The sequence below is a fragment of the Sabethes cyaneus genome, chromosome 2 (assembly GCF_943734655.1).
Source record: "Sabethes cyaneus chromosome 2, idSabCyanKW18_F2, whole genome shotgun sequence".
NCBI classification, from domain to species: Eukaryota; Metazoa; Arthropoda; class Insecta; order Diptera; family Culicidae; genus Sabethes; species Sabethes cyaneus.
The window spans coordinates 134,871,056-134,889,735 of NC_071354.1; the positions used below are offsets into that span (position 1 = coordinate 134,871,056).

Sequence of the window (18,680 nt, forward strand, 5' to 3'; positions counted from 1 at the left end):
AATTTGTGTTTCATTGGTATGGGAGCGGCACTAAAAGCCTTTAAAGTTTTTAAGTGCTCCTCAAAAATTGTCTGGGATTGCAATCTTACGGCAACTAAGCCAAGTGAACTCGGTAAAATTGTACTAGGTTCCTGGTCATTGCGCTATAGAGTGGAATGAACTAGCAGACGAACCAGCCAGATGTGGATCTAACCCTCCATTCACGGTTCCAAATCCATTTCGCTGCATCCCTGACTGTGTGCTGAAAAGTGAGCTGACACAACGGGAGAGCCGAACAGGCATGGCCAATTGGATGGCCGTACAATCCCTCAAACAATCAAAAAAATTATAACGCCGTGTATTAGGGTTACTCAAAAGTTGACATCAAGAAATCTCAGCACGCTTACCGGTCTTGTGACAGGCAGCCACGTAGCCAGAGGTGGGGGCCAGGAGCTCTATCTTGGCTCCAAATACATTATATGCATATCTTACTGCTTATAAATATTATACATTACAATACATTTAATGTATTGTAGTTCTAAACGAAAAAATATGCATATAAAGCTGTTAAAATTAAAATTGGGCCCCCGGGCCCCCCCTTCTGGCTACGTGGCTGGTGACAGGACATTGTGCGAGTAAATACCATCTTCGGAATCTCGGTTTCGTACAAGATAACATTTGTCGCTTGTGTAATGCCTTGCGTGATACCTCGGAACACTTACTCTGCAATTGTGGAGCACTAATAGGACGTAGAGTGCAGTATCCCAAAAATGGTCTACCAGAGCCAAGGGAGATCTGCTTTGCGTCGCCGATCAAGGTAACAATGTTCAAAAACCAAGTCATCCCTGATTGGTACCTGTCTCGCTCCACCTACGAGCCTATTACTTACTTAACAAGTGATAGGTAAGCTTGAAGCGTACAGTAAAAGAAATAAACGGGGCATAGCACAATAGTTCAAAATAATGGACGCAGTGGTAAGAGTACTCAACAGAAGAGGGAGTTTCATAACGCAATTCTTGACAGTTATTCAAGATCAGTGTTATCATATAATCAATATATATAGAATGCCAGTGTCGCTGGTGTTTCATGGATATTTTGGTGGCAAACATGTTGCTGGTTCGTGTCTTGGATACGGGAACTACATTGTCAAATTGCCCAATAGACAATTTTCCTGCCGACGAAATACCCCACAACGACCAAATCGGGTGATTTATCCTACGTGATTTACGGAAAAGCAGAAGGATTTTTTATTGGGTTGCCTTTATAGTTTGACAATCAGATTCCCGTTTCGAATCGATCACTCACACATATGCGCATACAGTGTAAATACGTAATTTTCAAATGTGTGATGTTTACCACGAGCACTGCAGCGACACTGGCATTCTATATATATTGATTCTACTTTGGAAACCCATCAGTGTAAAGTGAGAGTGCGCCGTAAATATTTAATATAGAGCAATACTTATTTCAGATTTCATCCATTTTTTGCCAGAGCGGAGGATATGGACCAATAAAAGTAAGTTATCTTTTTTTATCTTTTTCTCCATACCTTTCAATTGCCATTTAGTAAACCGATACTAGATTATAATATAAAATAATTTATGTCGCTTTATTACAAATTATACGAACTATACTAATTACAACAGCGTTTCCAGAGGCAGAACAGAACCAGTCTCGATGAAAGTTTCCCATGTCACGGTATAAAATATACTGGATTTGTGAAATCTATACTATCCTCCAAGATTTCTTCTAAAAATACAAAAAAATACAGAAAAAATCAATCTTGTTTTCATTTCATTCATAAACAAATAAACAAATTGCATATATGTGTGAATACCTTTTATACCAGTGAAGTCAATATTTGCTATCAAACTCTCGAGGAACTTCTGACTAACTCTTTCAGTGATATTTATAGGTGTAAAAAAATCAAAATGTCTTTTTAATCTTCTTGCATTTCGTTTGACGCGTAAATGCGCTAAACTGTTATATAATTCATTTACTGGTGTGTCGTCTTCACCAAAACGCTAAAATAAAACAAAACGCGCAACACATAAATAAAAAGACAAGATTATCTCGCCTGATTTTTAAATGGGTCATATACTGCAAATGAGAAATTCTCAGCTTCTGTCCTAGGATAGGACATGCCATCTGGCTTCTTACTCTTCTTTTGATTATGACCGCCATCCCGATTGAATATTCTTTGTACACCTGTACTCTGCACCACTGTTGCCTGCACATATTATTTTAAGAATAACTTCGTTTGCCGAACAACAGGTTCCGAATACGCCACAGTTTATGCGACCAAAATCATGTAATGCATTTCATTTTGAAAATTAAAATTCGTGTACAAACAAAACTAATATAGAACCAAGCATAGAATTACAGAATACAAACGAAATCAAAATTCGGAAAAAATAACTTATTGACGTATTTCCACTGAGTTTCAGCAACACTGAAAGTTATACCGCCTTATATTTTCCAGTCAATGGTTGCTCGTTGCTTTCAGCCGATTAGAAATTGGGTCAATTTTAGGTCAACGCCGCGGTTGACCCTTGGCACGTCCTGTCCTAGCTTCTGTCTCCTCTCTTACGTCTGCACTCTGCACGAAAGAATGTCAATACAATTTTTCTCGATTAGATAGCATATGACGCAAACAATCATATCGTGTGCAAAAGCTACCGTCACGTGTATTTGCAGCGTCGTGATAATCGTAAGAGAGGAGACCAGGAGACACAAAGAGAATCTCTCATTTGCAGTTATGAGCTATTAAAAAATCAGGCCAGATTCAATAATCAGATACTTACCAAACATTGACCATTGACACAATAACGATTCGATTGGTTGTGATTACAGCGCGTTCCGAATGGAAAGTGTCCCTGGTCTCCATTCACTAAATAAAAACGATGTTGTAGGAAAGCATCCTGGCATGCAATACGGCAACTTCTATCCGGGTCCTCCACGCTAGCTGCGATTTGCATTCCTAGACCAGAAAGTCCTTGTACTTTTTGTTGGTAGCGCTTGCACAGGCCTGTCGCATATTCAAACGTTGTCAAAACATTATCGCATGCCTGAAACATAAATCTTTAGAAAATGAATGTGAAACATTACCATAAGCTACATACAATCGTATTCGGGGTGCAAAGTTGAATGTTTGTTCGAATATCTATTTTCGAGGCCACTATTTGAATTCCTCTAGCTTTTCCTATGCAGCTAAAGTGGCAACCTGATTTAGCTTCCCACTTATTCGCTCTTACTCGCAGTTGCGATAATGTATCGTAATGTCGAGAGCTCCACTGCTCATAGCCAATGACCTTGTTTGAATTAGGGTTGAGCGTATGTTTGTTTGCTGTAATGTTTCGTTGAAAATACACTTAGCGGATTACTATTGTTTTCATTTAACAACATATGTGGAATTATATTTACCTATATTTTGCGTAAGATTTGCTGGGACTTGAGTTGATGACCAACTATATTTGTTCAATTTCAAACTTTTGTAATCTCTTCCATTTTCTTGTTGAATGCTGTTACTATATCTATCAATAGAAACGTGGTTTTCGGGGCAAAAAATAGGATCAATTCGGTACAAGTTCTCACTTGAACTATTGCAGGAAAATTTCTGGAAGTAAAATATGTTTTAGCTTCTACTTCTTTTCGTTGAAAATTTGATAATTTCTATTATAAAGTAGAGAAAAGAAAAAAACTTTTCGCTGTTGGTGGTAAGATTATGCTCTCATCTTGACAAATTCTTGTATCGTTTACTTGTTTTTTGTTATTAAATATTGAGGTAAAGGTAAGTCTATTGAATACAATACAATCTAATTAAATTTTTCTCAGAAACTACACAACGTATTGAAACAAATTTGTTTTTGTTTTGTTGGTAGTAGCTTGGCAAAGACTTATATAAATTTTGAGGTTTGTAAACGAAACACAGCTTGAGAAAAAAGAAGAAAAAGACAAAATTTTATTTTTTCAACCATCTTTTCTTCTTCTTTTTTGTTTTTCTCAGGCTGTGTTTCGGTTACCAACCTCAAAAGTTATATAAGTCTTTGCCAAGCTACTACCAACAAAACAAAAAAAAAGTTTGTTTCAATACGTTAGTTACGTGTAGTTTCTGAGAAAAAGGTACATAAAGTTTGAAAATCAAGGTTTTCCAGGAGCCACATAGGAGTATTTGAGCCGAAAAGTTGGCCAAAAGTATTGTTAATCATTTTTATTAGAGTAAACTAGCGGTAATAAGTGAATAATAGTATCATTAGTTCTATGAAGTATTTTTTTATGGAATTAAGTTTGTATCTACCTAGTAGTGTAGCAAAACTTTTCTGCTGTTGGATTTACTGATAGTTGAAGAATGGAAACTTTTATAAAAATTGCGTGAATAAAGGGAGAGAGAGGTAAGATAAAGAGGTGAGAGAGAGGTCTTAAACACTTTCCTTCGTTTTCCTACGCATGCTTCTCTCGGTCCATTATGGAACCCCTTCGATGGGCTTCGCTCACAGAAAAACCTAATCCAGATCCATCATGTACAATCAGTCCACAATCATGGGTCACACACAATTATGGGTCATTTTAACTTTAATTGCCGATTAATTCATGATTGTTTTACTAAAAAAACACCTTTAGCAGGGCGACAAGGGTACCCGGGGACCCAAAATTGATATTGTTATAACATCAACAATTTTAAACCGATTTTGATGAAAAAGGTGTCATTTGATTCGCTAATTTATCTAGTTTTGAATTATTTGGCCATCTGGCCATTAAAAGACATACGGGGTCCGAAAATCCGGAATTCCGACAGAGTATCCGCTGTAAGGTAGAGAACTGATTATATTGCAGGAAAATCAGTCATGCGGATATAAAAACTCTAAAAATTCATACAATGAACTATTTCATATAATGAGATGAATCAGCTTGGCCATTCCGGAGTAGGTTCCTGTGGGGTAATGGGTGGCCAGTCTAGGATTGGAGGTTAAACCTAGCAATATGGGTATCAAAGTTCTTGGAATTAGTTCGGTAGGTGATATTTTTTACATTTCGATGTATTTTGATTGGTTATTTCGAAAATGGTTTCTATGGGGTCACAGATGATACCGCAGGATTCAAGATAATGCTTAGCATTATCAGAACAGTTCAAAACGTAGAACCACCCGTTATACATTTGGAATCAGTCCCGAAATTAATAATCAGTACTAAACTGGCCATATCAGTTCGAAACATCTAAAAGATCCGCTAAACCAATTCTAATATCGGAATAGGCACCCAACTGGCCATGTGTAACCCTACAGGAACCCAATTCTGGAATGGCCAATGCGGTCTAAATTCACCAATTTATATAATAACATGAAAAAAGGGTCCACAATGTCGAGTTCAAAGCTAATAGCTTTGCTGAAAGCTGATATTCTTTCAAAACAAGCGGCTTCCCACGTTTTACCGGACGTTGCTCCGGAATTACCAATTCCCGGGAACTACATGTCATTTGATGGCCAAATGCTTTTCTAATCAAAACTAGTTAAATGTACGAATCAAATGCCACTGGTTTCGTCCAAATCGGTTCAAGATAGCCAAAGTTATGAACATAGCAAATCATGGGTACCCGGGTACCCTTGTCGCCCTCCTACGTAATAAAAAAATTCAAGTGCCTCTCATTGCTAATCCCCTTTATGAATATGCACCAAAAAAAACCTCAATTACTTAAGATCAACAAGTCGCAACATATGTCGCAAAATTTCAATGACATATGTTTTAAATTGAATGAGTTATAACTATTTTAAAACTGAAAAGGTACCCGGGTACCCTGTTGCACACATAACGGTTAAGGTGATGCAGTGGCACTCCATTATTATCAAGCTGGTTCATCTCAACCACAATGCTTACTTTATGTGCTTGAATCGAAAAATTTTGATGATTGGTTCGGTTTGAACTGAAATTTAAGTACTGTACAACGTTTTTGTATTAAATTTGTATTAATATGGAAATATAAACACTGGTTTCTTCTCCTTTGTTTAGTTATTAAAGGTTTGATGTTATTATTTTTTTCTTGCCCCCCCGTGCTCGCTTGTCATCATTATATTCGTTGAAATCTAAAACCTATATCAACAAATAATTGTAAAATCTTTGAGTTTAAAAAGCCTTTTTACAGCTGGTCGATAGGATATGTATAGCCTAAGAAATAAGAAAGGCAACATCCTTACCTATATGAGCGAAAGTATATGGCCCATTTTTACTCGAAGTTTGACAGCTCTATGGAAGACGTAAACAAAACAAATGGATTCAAAATTAACGTTACATTGTGTGATAGGTATCTGGGAAGACAGCGAGGTTTAATTGGAGGTGATTGAACGAGTTTTAATTTTCCTCATTTTGGCCAGCTTTTTGGTCCAAATTTTCCTCTGTGGAGCGGCGTTTTATTCCGCCGAAGTTGTTCCACGCCGCACTGGAATGCTTATGTGTATGATCGTTTTTCGACCACTTCCCGTGGTCGCATCATTACAAATTTAGCATCAAAATAAGCGGAAAAGACTCCAGAATCAAAATCTGAGATAAAAAAATAATGATTTTTTCAAAAATTTTAGTCGTTCATGTCCCCTTAAAAGGATTATCCTTACGTTATGATTATAAAAACTAAATAAAATAAAATAAATCAAATTTTAGGGCAAATAGATCGAATGTTTAAAATAATAGTGATAATGTTTATAGTTTTATAATAAATATAATTGTAAACTGCGCAATGTTAGGAAACCGGTAAATCAGTTGTTTGCTTGCAAGAGACCGCCCGTTCCGATGATGAATTTGTGCTGTCCTTAGATTTATAAAAAAATCCGATTCAATCCACATGTTGGTTAAAAGAGCTTTTGTTATAGGTACCATTTTAATTGTCATTTGAAAAAGAATTCGACATATCAAGGAACATTTTTGATGTATAGAAGCTTATCAACCGCTTATTCCATTGATTTTAGCTACGCAATAATTGAATAAGCTATACTCTCAAATAAAAATATTGTGTAGCCAGCACTAAATTGGACTTCCAAAAAAACGGCAAATGATTTTTCTTCCGTACCGTACATTAACCCATTAAGCCCCACACTTTTCCCAGTAGGGATAGAAAGTTGAAACTTTCAGGAAAATTCTCTTTTAGGTCAACTAAGAAAAAGCCGCTGACATGTATTTTTACCCTGTGTCCCGCAACGCTACGTTGCGAAAACGCAACGCTGGGCGTTAAGGGTATACCGTTTTTGCATACCTTCATTATTATGTATATAAATGCTTCATACTTTTTTACCGTTAAATCAAATTTGGGATTTTTTTTTTGTGATTTTGAGTATTAATAAAGATTAAATGAACGACTTAGAGTATGACATGTTATGTTTTATGATAGATATCGAAACATTTGGGTTGGAGACCAACTTTGCACTAGTCGCATAGTATGCAGTTTGAATGCTAAATGCACGTCATCGCAGATGTTTAAATGCCAGCAACACGTTCCAGAAAGGTTGTAACATCAAATTTGGGTCCATGAAACTGTCGTTGCCATCACTCAATTCCTCCAGATATTCCGGAGGCAAAGGTACTTGAACAATTTTATTACGCTCTTATCACAACGGCTTCTCCATCTGCCATCAGTGTTTGAAGCTGCGCATTCTATGTTATGTAAACTTTTATAATGTTTCCGGAATATTTTAAATAAACGAAAGATAAGATTTACATTCATTTGTTTACTAAAAAGCAACGACATCAAATGAAACACCGGAGAGAACGAACGAAAACAAACGTTCCCGTTGCAAATTTTCAATATCGTTAGTTCCTAGCGTTGCGTTTTCGCAACGCAAAGGTTCAAACCTATCTTAAAATTACAAAAATAATCAAAATTATGAAACAAAGTTTTTTTTGGCAAGCAACCGATTCTTACTAACACTGATTGATAGGTCAGGCGTTAATAGAGGTAAAATCGAGTTTTATGAGCATTTTTCCTTAACTGTCTGAAAAATAGCAAAACCTGTTGTTTTGTCACAGCTGTAATTTTGTTACATGTAACATCTGACCGTTGAGCAAAAACAGGTCGATTAAATTTTTTTTCCAATCTTTCTTTGTTTCTCAGGGTCCAAGTTGATATCTTAAACCGGGCCTTCTCTAGAATCGAATGAAAGTGCGTTGCGTTTTCGCAACGCTGGGAGGAAATGGGTTAAACCTAGTGTCGGAAGAAGTGCGCTGTATAGCAAATGAGACGTGACCACGCGAGTAATCTATCAACCTCACCGACCAATCACTTTACCAAGCATTCACCCCATTACATTCTTCTAGCCACTTATAAGGTAAAGTAATGCAGAACGTGCGCCTTAAGCATAACACTATTTTGCATAACTACGGTGTGTTTATTCCACGTCTTTTGGCGCAAATTCTAAGGCCTACACAAGAGGTACATAATATTGGCACATTTTCAATAAATAATTTGAAACAAAAGATATACTACAAATTAAACGTATTTTATAACTGATCGATCCCGATATGTAATTCATTGATGGATTCTACCCGTTTTTTGTAAGGCGCAAAATAATTCCATATACAGTGGGATTTCGAATTTGGCATGGTTCAAAACATTTCACTTCCAAAAATATGCTTGAATATCGATCAGTTTCCGCATATATGCTTTAAATGACGAAAAAATGATGCCCCTTGTGGAAAACCTTTAACAGATATAACTTTTAATGCAGATTCCCCAAGATTGGAAAGTATCTCTTGTATCGACAGCATTACAACAATCCACTCAAACAAGCAGTTTGCAAAACCATGCCTTTTCATTGCATTTTCCATTGAGATATAGTTAGCATTATCAAATGCTCCTTCTATATTCAGAAATGCTGCTAGTAAGGGTTCTTTGGCTTCAAAAGTTTTTTCTATTTTACTTACGATAGAAATGAGAGCAGTAATTGTTGACATGCCACTTCGATACGCGAATTGATTTTTACTTAGAGGTTTTTTACAGAGTATCACATCTTTAACATATTCATTAATTAGCTTTTCCATTTCTTTCAGGAATATGAATGACAAGCTAATTGGTCTAAATGATTTTGGTGAAGATTTGTCTTTTTTGTTTGCTTTTGGTATAAACACTACTTTGGCCTGTCGCCATTCTGTAGGAATATATTCTCTACGACATATTCAAAACATTAGAAATTTTTATTTTTTTTAAATCTAGTGAAAACATGGTTTTCTTATATTATCTTGTGTTGATAATGAAAAGATAATTCATAAATATAGTTACTAAATAATGTCAAGAAAAGAGCTCGTAGTCGTAAACATCCAAAACTCTACCTTGTTTAAGCGTGACTGATTAATATTTTCTCTGTTAGGCAAAACAGTGTGTTTTTCTCGTGTTCATTTTTCGTTATAGTGTTAATTTTAACCAGTGATAAAATTGCATCTCTAATAACAAACGAGATAGTATAACAAAGGTTCCTTTCATCATTAGGTGGTTTAAATCAGGTTTTTGATTATATGTTTAATTTAGAAACCCTGTAAAATGTATAAGTATTCTAGCTAAATTTTCTCAGTGATAAAACTCTATGCTTTCTCATAAGCACCTTTCGAGTATTTCTACTATCAAGTTAATGAATGAAATGTGCTTGTACAGTTTTTAATCTGTGTTGTATTGAAAATGATACCTAACGTGCAAAAAATGTTTGAAGTATACCTGACATCTTCCACTGATGCAATAAAATGTGTCGTCTAAGTCCGCGTTTTGAATCCTGCATGTGGTCCCGTCCGGAAAAATCCACCCTTTTGTCTTGGGTTCACCGGATTTCGTTTCACAGTAAACTTTACATGCATCCTCTGCGTCAACTGCTACTCTTTGTATTCCCAAGTCCATAATATCAGAATCAAATTCTTTGGCGCGAGCACAAATTTGGTTCGCAAATTCCAGTATTGTAGTTCGAACAATATTGTAACACTATAATGGTATTTAGTAAATTTGTGCAGAAAGTTTTGTGTTTAAAGATGCAAACCTGTTTTGCTATACAAGTTTCATATTTCTTACTCATTCCAACGCAGACTTTTCTATAAAAATTGAAATTAAAATAAAGGATTGACAACGATATTGTTTAAATGTTTTCCTACCTTCTATCGTTGCAGCTTCGAGTGTATTGCCGCAATCCAACGCTTCCTTCTTTCAATCTGCCAGATTCACCATACAAACAACCGGACTCACATTCCGTTGAATTACTCCAAGCATCCCACTTGGGAACTGAATTTGAGGTTCGACTTATATCCTGTTTTAGACTGGCAGCCTTCAATCCATCTATGAGTGTTTTTTTATCTATAGTTTTGAAAGCCGTTGTATGTTTTCTACTTGATTGTATTGAAACACTACGCATTTTTGAAACACATGATCCACTACGGCACCACTAAAATTGTGAGCTTAGAAAATAAAACGCAATAAACATTTAAAAATTACCATTAATGCTCCACAAGTAGTTCCTTCTAACGCAGGGTGAGAAGTCCAAGTATATCGGTCTCTTTGGCAGTGAAGATCTCGACAAACATCAATAATATTTTGACTTTTGGAACGGACACTGTCTTTTCCATACTTAAGCATACATTGTTGATCGACATCGAAGCGTTCTCCTGGCAAAATGCCTTCCAATCCATGATCCAAATTTTGTTCAAATTGTCCTTTGTCGAACATGCAAAGTGCCTGACTAGTTCTTAAAAGTAAAAGAGTGTTTAGATAGATTGCACTAATACAGAATTATATACTACAAACTTTAGGAACGAATTAAGATAGTTACGACTGCAGCTAGACCACGTAGTTTTACCACTTCCGAGTGTCGGTGACATGATATACGAGCTTGGATCGCAGTTATTTTCAGATGTATCATGACGCATCCCTAAACTAAATGAAATGAAAATAGCATTTAACTAATGTTGTACAATCTTGGCTTTTCCGAAAAATATCTTCAATAAATGTACTCGTTACGACAGACTTTGGAAGCAACTATCATCTATACCTATAAAAATAGATTTCTGTCTGTCTGTCTGTCGGTATGATCCTTATAGAATCGAAAACTACTGAACCGATCGGCGTGAAAGTTTGCATGTAGGGGTTTTTGGGGCCGAGGAAGGTTCTTATGATGGTTAGAAATCCCTCCCCCGACTAAGAGGGCAAAGCAAATGAACCAAATTTGGCATGTGAGTGTTTTGGAGACTAGAATTTTTTATGCTGAATTGAGACCCCTCCCCTCTTGGAGGTTTAACTTCTTTAACCGTTCGAATCTAAACTTGAAGCACACAACATGTAAAGGTTAATGTCTAGTACATACATCCAACAATTGAAAAAAATGTTTCATTAAAATTAGTAGCAGTATCTAAAACAGAGTTAAAGCCTTCTACTTTAAATTTCAGGGTAGAATCGGTTTGTCATTTGCATTATATGATAAAAGTTTCGTCTTGTGGCAGGAGTGAAATGTGTCAAAGAATGAATTCTTGCTTATGTTCTTTGACACAAAAGAGCCTGATCCTACTAAACCTAGAACCCAAGATCATTCGCTTGCTAAAATAGAATTTGTAACTCTGTGGCTTCGAAGCCTTGCAGATTTCTACAATTGCTCACTGTATAATAGCAAGTATGTCAACGACATGTTTTTTTTTCAACTCCTAAGCAAGAAGTGACACAAGAAGGATTTAGGGAATCTATTGAAATGATTTAATTTTTAATTCGAAAATCTCAAGACATTCTGGATAAATTCTAAAATAAATTTATTGGAAACTGATAATATGCGCCACACATGGTCAGCCAGCCAGCTATCGTGTCATCGAATCTCGGCTGGGCGGTACTGCTGGGGTGAGTAGGATCGTTGCACTAGCGCTGTAATTATCCTGTAATCTAACAGCCGGCTTCGAAGTCTGCAGATAAAAAAGGGCCAAGTCCAGATATTGAAAAGAATCGCTTCTAATGACATCCCAACTAGCTGTATCCCAACGGGCTGTACAGATTATGACAAACTTCATATCAGATCACGTTCGATATCAGATCGCGTGGCGATTACTCACAAATTTGATGAAAATCACTGTTTTTCCATCCCTGGCCAAGTCTAAAGTGGTTATCGTTAGGGTGTGTTAATTATATAGTGTGACACATATATATTCGAACAAAAATCATTTTATGCTTGCAGCGGCATATACAGTTAATACAATCAAACTAAGACCATGTATGTGTGGCATCATGACTTAAGACATACTTGACGTAATTTCATTTTCGTATTGTGTCTCGTTCTGTGTGCTCATACTAGAGTTTGAGTTATGGTCGTTGATAATAAATAAATTGTGAAACGGTGCTACATGCGGCACAATTTTTCGTGACTTCAATCAACACGGCATAAAATGAGGATTTGTATACTATACAGTAAAAAGATTTGTCGAGACGGGATTTGTTGAAAACCGTAATAAAAATTGGAAGAAAACCAAGCCTTAGAACTGCAGAGATCAAATAGGTTGTTCGAGAACGAATTTGTCACAGCTGCTCGGAAAATGGCAGTTCAACTGAATATCGAAAGTAAATCTCTTCGTCAAATTTTTAAAATGCATGGATTAATGGAAGTAACAAAGCAAAATCGACAGGAAGGATGCAAACTGCTTCTCTGTGGGCACGGTGTTTTAGAAGTGATCTATTCTGATGAGAAGTTGTTTGTTCTTCAAACACCGCATCATGCTCAACATGATCGGTTGTAGTCAGTTTCGATCACGGACGTTTCAAAGAACAAACGGAATGTACCACGATACCAAAATTCATCAGCGGTCATGGCATGGGGATGCATTTCAAAGAAAGGGAAACTTCTTCTTGTATTTATCGAAAAGGGTGTGAAGGCTTATGCAAAATACTATCTAGAAATGGTCTTAGAACAAAATGTGATACCTTACGTTCGGGGAACGCATGGTGAAGAAGATTGCAGCTTTCAACAGGATGGAACGCCAGCCCAGACTGCAAATCTTGTGAAGACGTAGTGCAAAGCCAATCCGACGGATTTCATATCGAAAAAGGAATGGCCTCCAAGTTCTCTTGATTTGAACCTCTGGATATGGCGGTACATGCAGCAGAAGCTCAAGGATTATAAATATCATAATTTGGATGAATTTAAGTTAGTTATCAACAAGATATGGGATGATATACCGATGAAAGTAGAGCGTGCCGCATATAACGACTTTGAAAAGCGTTTGAAGTGTTATCCAGGCAAAATGCGATTTGATAGAGTAATGATTGTTTGTTGCGTTCTGTATCTGTGGGTAAAAAACTTCTAAAAGTAAAATTCGGAATTCAGCCTTTATTTACGAAAATATATGACTTTGTTTTTGTTCGAATACATATGCATCACACTGTAAACAATGATTTAAGTTGCTTCAGTCTGTGAAACCAGATAGATATATTCCGATTATTATTTCGACTTACTTATGGCCAATTTCATGAGATACTACGAATACGCTCTCAAAATGCTTTCCCTCGTTGATGGTGCAACTAGAGGTTCTTGTACACATACCAGCCACCGGGGCTAGCCCAACCACCTGATTGCTTATTTTCCCGGTTTTGCTTACAACGTACAAGTCTAACCCAGTGAGGATTACTGCATGATCGAAATGTACTGGATCAGCGTCCGAAATGGGGTTTAGTTTCTGTTGCCAGTTACAAAAGCTGTTAAGATATACATCGATATCGCTTGATCGGTGAAGATCTTTTTGATCATTATGTAGGATTTCTAGTCGTTTCAGGATGAAATTAATCGGATGTCCAAGGGACGGATGATTGTATAGTAACTGTACGCCATTGATCATCGCTAGCACAAAGCGAATTACATTTGCCTCTGTATTTCTAGGAAAATTCTTTGACATGTGTCGATGTAAATCCTTGTCTATAAAGATCGCAGTTTCAATATATAACGCTTCCGGAATTTTGGCAGTAGATGTTTGTCGCTTGTTTCGTTTTCTCTTTTCGAAACTGAAATGTTGTGGTTTATCAGAGAATATATCCGGCTCAAATTTGAGCTTTTCATTAGTCTGACTTAGAACAGTATTAAAATTGTATGGTGGACTTCTATTTATTAATACAAATTTGCTAGAACCAAATCGTTGAGGTAGTGGATGAATTATCAGATCAGAGTGACCCGATCTAAGTACACCTCTCACTTCACCATCGCATAGATCGAAAGCTGCATTCTCGCTGCGGTAGAAACAGTTTGCGTATTTGTGCACTACACTATAGGAGTCGTTCATGAGTTGTGTTGAGTTTCCATAGCTCTCGAGAAAGGCAAACGATTCATCTATTAGTAAGTTCGATTTTTTCAATTGAACAGAAATATATTCATCTGAAATCGGAAGGAAAGAAATATATGTGTATCAGGTTGCACGGATGGTCTCCAAAATAATTGTTTATCCATTGTTTAATCAGTCAGAATGCTTGCTTGTTAAATTTGTATGTCATTTTAATTTATATTCAATTCGCTTGTTATTTGATTTACAAAAAGGGCCATCGACTCGAATTATTATCGCAATTATCGAGGCATTACTCTCCTCAATTCTGAGAAGACTGAGACTGAGACGTTGCTGGAAACCTTTGTTTGCGAATACCACTGCGGTTTTCGAGAGGGACGCTCCATGACGGACCAAATGTTCACATAGCGACAGATCTTCGATAAATTCAACTAAACGATAAATTCGGGAATTCAACTTGCAGACTCACCATTTGTTTATAGACCTCAAAGTAGAGTACGATTCAGTTAAACGAAATGAGCTGTGGCAGATTATGCTTGAATATGGTTTTCCGACAAAACTGGTTAGGCTGACACGTGCTACCTTTGATGGTTCAAAATCAAGCGTCAGGATAGAGACTGAGACATCGGAATCATTTGTGACGTTAGATGATTTGAAGCAAGATGACGGACTATCGAATTTGCTGTTCAACATTGCATTGGAAGGTGCTATTCGAAGAACATGCGCTTAGAGAAGCGGTACCATCATCATGAAATCTCATATGCTCCTAGGGTTCGCGAACGCCGTACGACGAGACACTTTTGAAGTGGTCGACAAATTTGTTTACCTTGGCATGTTAGTGACAACGATGTGCGCCGTGAAGTAAAAAGGCGGATAGCGGTTATCATCAGAGACTTCGGCGGATTACGTAGCCAGCTGAGGTCCCGTAGCCTGTAGCAACTTGCGGTCTATAAGACGTTTATTCTCCCGGTGGTATTCTACAACCACGAAGTGTGGATGTTGAAAGAAAGCGACCGACGAGCTCTTGGTGTTTTCGAGCATAAGATCCTGCGAACAATTCTTGGCGGCATATTGAAGGAGTGTGGCGCAGACGCATGAATCACGAAATATACAAAGCATACAGAGATACGGATATTGTGAAGCGACCAAAACACGGCAGGTTACAATGGGCTGGCCACGTAGCAATGAATTTTCTATTTTCAATGTGGTTTTAACCCAGATGGTCATTCGCCACAAGCATTTTCTATTTGGTTGTAAATGGTGAACTGTACTTTATTTCGATTTATTTTAAAATTTTTATCACTACTGATTCTCTTTGACTACACAAGCTAACAAAGAGTTCGTATTTTTTATAACGATGGTTTTTACAATCGACGGAGGGGACAATAGGGGAAAGTAATGAAAAAAAGTTATTTATAGTATCCAAACAGATTGGGACAAGACCCCCTTCAAGAACGAAAAATGGGGTAGGAAGGGTCATTGAAGTAACGTTCCTCTTTACCAAAGCTGGCAGCATCTCCCGCTCTTTCCCTATTTGCTATACTGGTGCATCCGTAATGCAACCAGAATCCAGCAACTAGCATATTATAGGTATAAGTGTGCCGGTAGAACAGATTTGAGGGGTTATTTTTTAGTAAGGCCCTAGTAGTTTGAGCTAAAAAGTTCTGTTCTGTCTATTCTAATTTTTTCGGTTAGTTGTTCCTTTCATTTTTGGCTGGCAAAGGGTGAACATGTGCATTCCATAACCTCTGTTCGCTAACTCCTATTCCTACCTCCACGTGGTGCCGGCTGCTGGGCTACGCAATCTCGGTTGTCGTACGCTGACAGGAAATATATATATATATATATATATATATATATATATATATATATATATATATATATATATATATATATATATATATTGCGGTATATATATATATATATATATATATATATATATATATATATATATATATATATATATATATATTTTTTTTTTTTTTTTCGGAAGATCGCGATTAAATTGATTGCAGAACGGTCTCACAGCATCACAGCAAAGCTTGCTCTCTATTTCTTGTGCAATTATAAGTTTCCAAATCAGTAAAGCAGAATGTTCCACTGTTTTAGATTTTTAGTGCAATAAGTTTCATGTGAAGCTTTACAAATGCTTCGTAGGTCTCAGTTATATATAGGTTTAGCATAAATCATAAATAAAATCTGAGCTCTGCAGATGGTTAGCATATCGGGTTTTAATGATTACATTAAAACTGGGCCAAATTATCAAAACGTGGTCGTATGTGGGATGGTTGTTACAACAGTAAGGTCGTCATAGTGGGTTTTAAAATTCGGTTCTGAAATCTACTTTACAATCAAAATGAAACCAAAATTGCTGCTTGGGAGGGCCAGGTACATGCGGCCCTGATGAAGAGGGAACCAATATTGAGCGAATAATCGTTGCCAGATTCAGAACACGGGTTCGGAACTTTACAGCAATCCAGTGCTATGCGCCAACAGATGCTGCCGACCTGGAGGAGAAAGAAAGTTTTTATAGCCAGCTGAGCAGCGTGGTTGAGAGAATCCCGAAGGGGGACATCCAAATCCACTTGGGCGACTTCAACGCGAAGATTGCCTCAAATAACGCGGACCTTGAACGCGTCATGGGACCATGCTTGGGACGACATTGCCTAGGAGAAATGAGCGAAAACGGGGAACTATTTACAGAATTCTGTAGTAATAACAACATGGTCATTAGTGGATCGCTCTTCCCGCATAGAACAGTACATAAAGTCACGTGGGTTTCCCGCGACGGTCGAACAGAAAACCAAATTGACCACATCTGCATCAGTCAAAAATGGCGAAGGAGCCTTCTTGATGTACGCAACAAACGCAGCGCTGATATCGCATCCGAGCATCATCTTGTTATCGCTGAAATACGTTTGCGCGTCGCACGTGTCCAACGACGGAAGGAGAAAGTTGGTGCCGATACGACGTTCGCCAATTCCGGAGAATCCGGAGGTGAAAAGGGCCTTTGTCGAACAACTTGAGTCCCGAGCTTCGGAGTTGCTACCTGGTGGAACCGTCGAAGAGCAATGGACCAGCATCAAGAATGCCTTCATCACGACCAGTGATGAAACCCTTGGCAAAGCGCGCAACGGGCGGACGGAGTGGATATCGGAAATTTGGCGGAAGATCGACGAGCGGAGAAAAGCGAAAACCGGCATTGAACGAGCGCGAACCAGATCGGCTAAGACAGCTGCCCGTCAACGATACGCCGAACTGGAGAGGGCTGTTAAACGTGCTTGTAGGCGGGACAAGAGAGCCTAACTAACTCCCTAGCAGAACAAGGAGAAACCGCCACCGCCAATGGTGATATCCGTTTGTTGTACGATATTTCTCGCCGTCTTAGTGGTACCAGGATGAATAGAAAGATGCCGCTAAAGGACAGAGCTGGTCAGCTACTGACTGACCGTACACAACAGCGATGGACTGCACATTTTGAACAACTCTTCCGAGTTTCAAATGTCAGAGACCAACAAAACCAGCAGCGTATGACGCCTAGAGTTCGTCGAATTAATCGCGTCAATTCGGAGGTGCCATCACTGGATGAAATTGTAGCAGCCATTAAGAGTATGAAGTCCAATAGAGCGCCAGGGATAAACTGTATTTCAGCCGAAATTCGAGGAGTTTTAGACAAGCTAGTCCATCTCATCGAGGCTCAGTACGAGGCGTTTTCGTGCAAGGTTTTGCACGACGGCGTACTGTCTGACCCCAGTAGGGTTGCTGTTGGCGTGATAAAGGGCTGCATTTTATCACCGCTTCTGTTTCTCATCGTTAAGAATGAGATATTAGTTGGAGTAATTGATAGTACTAAATCGAGGATTGGAATCCTCTAACGATTTAGCTGCTAAATGACCTCGACCTAGACGACGACATTGTCTTCCTCGCACAACGCCGAAACGACATGCAGAGCAAGTTAGATGATCTCTCCGAGAGCTCCCAGGCAGCAGGTCTCACAGTCAATGATGCAAAAACTAAATCTATGGTAGTGAACGTTGACAATTCCACCGACTTCACAGTAGCGAGACAACAAGTTGAGCAAGTAGACGCCTTTCAATAGCTTGGTAGCCAGACAACGCCCGAAGGTGGTACCAAGACTGATATAGCCATACGAATCAGGAAGGCTAGGGGTGCCTTTGCAGGTCTACGAAAAATTTGGCGCTCAAACCAGATCACTCTACGTACGAAAACCCGAATCTTTAATTAAAACGTTACGCAAAACAACGCAAAAACTGCAGCTATTAATTAACCGGTGCCTGCAATATATCATTCGTGTCTGGTAGCCTGAAAAAGCCATTACAAATATTTTATAAAGTTTTTGTCCTCCCGGTGTTCGGCCACTGAAGGGGAGGGGGAGCGAAAAAAACAAAGTGAATTTTTTAATCGATGGGTTTTAAACATTTTTATTTTAA

The 18,680-nt window shown here is 38.0% G+C and overlaps 1 protein-coding gene across 1 annotated transcript in view; it reads right to left on the reverse strand.

The window, feature by feature from the left end:
• Nucleotides 1-1,606: 1,606 nt before the first annotated feature.
• LOC128737195 (A disintegrin and metalloproteinase with thrombospondin motifs adt-1) overlaps nt 1,607-18,680 on the reverse strand; it is a 61,081-nt gene continuing 44,007 nt past the window's right edge. The window contains exons 4-14 of the mRNA XM_053831785.1: nt 13,415-14,324; nt 10,736-10,864; nt 10,427-10,676; nt 10,090-10,376; nt 9,978-10,029; nt 9,665-9,922; nt 3,403-3,595; nt 3,102-3,325; nt 2,784-3,047; nt 1,817-2,003; nt 1,607-1,728 (exon numbers count right to left, since the gene is read on the reverse strand). Of these exons, the coding sequence (XP_053687760.1) occupies nt 1,673-1,728; nt 1,817-2,003; nt 2,784-3,047; nt 3,102-3,325; nt 3,403-3,595; nt 9,665-9,922; nt 9,978-10,029; nt 10,090-10,376; nt 10,427-10,676; nt 10,736-10,864; nt 13,415-14,324 (2,810 nt within the window). The 3' untranslated portion in view covers nt 1,607-1,672. The remainder of the gene's footprint in view (nt 1,729-1,816; nt 2,004-2,783; nt 3,048-3,101; nt 3,326-3,402; nt 3,596-9,664; nt 9,923-9,977; nt 10,030-10,089; nt 10,377-10,426; nt 10,677-10,735; nt 10,865-13,414; nt 14,325-18,680) is intronic.